Here is a 2,263-nt window from a genome sequence, read left to right as displayed (position 1 = left end):
CTGATATCGTGATAGATATCGTTATCGCCTGAAATGAAAAACATATCGTGATATGAAAAAATCTCATATCGCCCAGCTCTACTTTTAACTCTTCGTCATGGTCGTCTTCTTTAACAATGATATGTTTTGCATCTGTTAGCTGTTGTGTTACTTGTTATACCCTTTGTTTATTAGGCTTCTGTCATATTTTAACTTTAAAATCTGTAATGACAAGGATTCAATGAAAATGAACAACTGAGCTTCATCAAGAAGACGATGTATGTGCCATTACTGCTGTTGTGGTAGTTCTAGTGTATAAAGTAGCTGCCTTTTTGGAGGCTTTGACCTGCCAGGGTGTCTTGTTGTTCGGGCTTTATTACCCTTAATTGATAGTGGGTGAACTGGTAATTCTAAATGAATGTGAGTGGGAATGGTTGTATGTGCCTGTGTGTTAGCCCTGCGACGGACTGGCGACCCGTCCAGGCCGTACCCTGCCTCTCTCCGTGTGGTAGCTGGGAGTTGACACTTTATGTTACACGCTATCACTTGTATGTAAGCAAATGTTATCAGTTACGAAGACAGCCCTGCATCAAAGACCTTGCTTTAGTAGCTAGGAGACTGTTGCAGTTGCCCACAGTTTACATGGAAGATGCCAACTTGTCTGCAAACTTTTGCTAACGACCAACGAGCAGATGTAAAATTAGAAAAAGAGCGGCACAAACCAGAAATGGGGAATCTTGGATTTCAAAGTAAAAGCTGAGGCCAACACATTTTAAAAGGTGTAACTTTTACTCTGAAGGTAAATGGTTTCACCGCTGCTAGCCAACTTTGCAGTCGCCATGTTCCCCCTTCACCAACCTGCCAGCGATCAAAGCAATCCTAACTGGGTTTCTGAGACCGCTCCACATGCTTCTTTGCAACCAATGTCACTTTCTCACTGCCACCAAACATTCACCAGCTGGTGGAGGAATGCACATTTTTACCCACTGACTGGTGGGCTCTGGGTCTAGGTGACAGGCCTTCTTCACCTGACCCTCCAGCATGACACGTCCACACAATGCACTGACATCATTAGCAGTTGCAGGACTGCAAACCCTGTAACTCTTTTGTCCTCCTCCTACAAATGAGGGCTTCAGCCATTTTTCAGCTGGATTTCTCAGGACACTTTTTGCCCCATTCTGATGTTTCAAGTGAACGTTAACTAAAGTTCTGCAGTCCTGTAGAAACACATCAATGATGATGAATAACTGCATGAATACGCAGGTGTGCGGCTAATAAAGGCACGTGTATTTTGGGATGGAAGGACATGATTCATTAATGGCCTCCACGGCGTCACGGATGAAGGATGTCACAGACATAAATACACAAACTCACATGTGTGTACAGATCTCCACCAATCTGTCATTTCATTAGGAATAATGTGTGTAAGCTGAACCGACCGAGGGTGGATCTGATCGCACTTAAACATAAATAAGGTAGAAACACACAGAGAATGTGCAATAACTAAGTTTCTCTGGGAAATTTAATATACTCGCTTTTTCCCCTCACGATAACTAGTACAACGTGAACCTCAAAGCAAATGTGGAAATCAAGCCAAATCTCGCGATAACTAGAGCAAAGTGAACCTCAGAGTGCCCAAGAACCAGTTGTATATTGCTACCTTTTCTGCTGTGACGAGCGTCCAGTTTGGCGTCCTTCGCCGCGGTCCCGCTGCCAAAGCCGTACAACCGCGGCAGCACGACAAACATGAAGAGCACGCCCGTGAAAGCCAGAGCGACTTGTTGTGATGTTGACAAAACCATCTTTCCGTAAAGCCGCGGAAGGAAGGAGCAGCGTAGCAAGCAACTAATGCTGCTAAGTGCTAAGAGAGACGCGAAACAGTAACCTCACACAGTCAGGCCAACGAGAAAACTCTCTGCAACTTGCATGAGTCCAAAACTCAGCCCGCTGCTCTGCAAAACAAGCCTCCCGGAAGCGGACGTTTTCTTCTTCTTTTTCCTGGTTTGGGTGGAGGCTGAAGAATGCACCGTAGTGCATTACTGCCCCCTACAGGAAGACAGATGAGCAGCAAACGTGAACAATGTCTCTTGTCTTAATTCAGACATCAAATGAAGCGATATTAAGAGCCATGATAGTCACAGAGTAATACTTGGCCGAGGTGTTGTATTTTATTTTTGTAGTAGACTTGTTTTTATCCTGATGTTGCTGTCATTCGCTACATCGATCACTACGGCCGTCTTCTCCTGTTTGTCTACCACCACTATGTCCGGTTGGTTAGCCACCA

At 44.8% G+C, this 2,263-nt stretch overlaps 1 protein-coding gene across 2 annotated transcripts in view; it reads right to left on the bottom strand.

Moving 5' to 3' along the window:
* The window catches only part of ccdc107 (coiled-coil domain containing 107), a 23,205-nt gene extending 21,212 nt beyond the window's left edge, over positions 1-1,993 (bottom strand). Inside the window, exon 1 of one of the 2 annotated variants that reach the window (XM_005944957.1) lies at positions 1,640-1,993. In XM_005944957.1, coding sequence (XP_005945019.1) covers positions 1,640-1,781 — 142 coding nt within the window. In that variant the 5' untranslated portion in view covers positions 1,782-1,993. The remainder of the gene's footprint in view (positions 1-1,639) is intronic. The other variant, XM_014340938.2, reaches the window with a different exon arrangement.
* Between the last annotated feature and the right edge of the window lie 270 nt (positions 1,994-2,263).

Source organism: Haplochromis burtoni, unplaced genomic scaffold (assembly GCF_018398535.1).
Source record: "Haplochromis burtoni strain Fernald_Lab_line unplaced genomic scaffold, NCSU_Asbu1 Contig_427, whole genome shotgun sequence".
In the NCBI taxonomy this organism is placed as follows: Eukaryota; Metazoa; Chordata; class Actinopteri; order Cichliformes; family Cichlidae; genus Haplochromis; species Haplochromis burtoni.
This window is presented reverse-complemented; position numbering and strand designations above follow the sequence as displayed.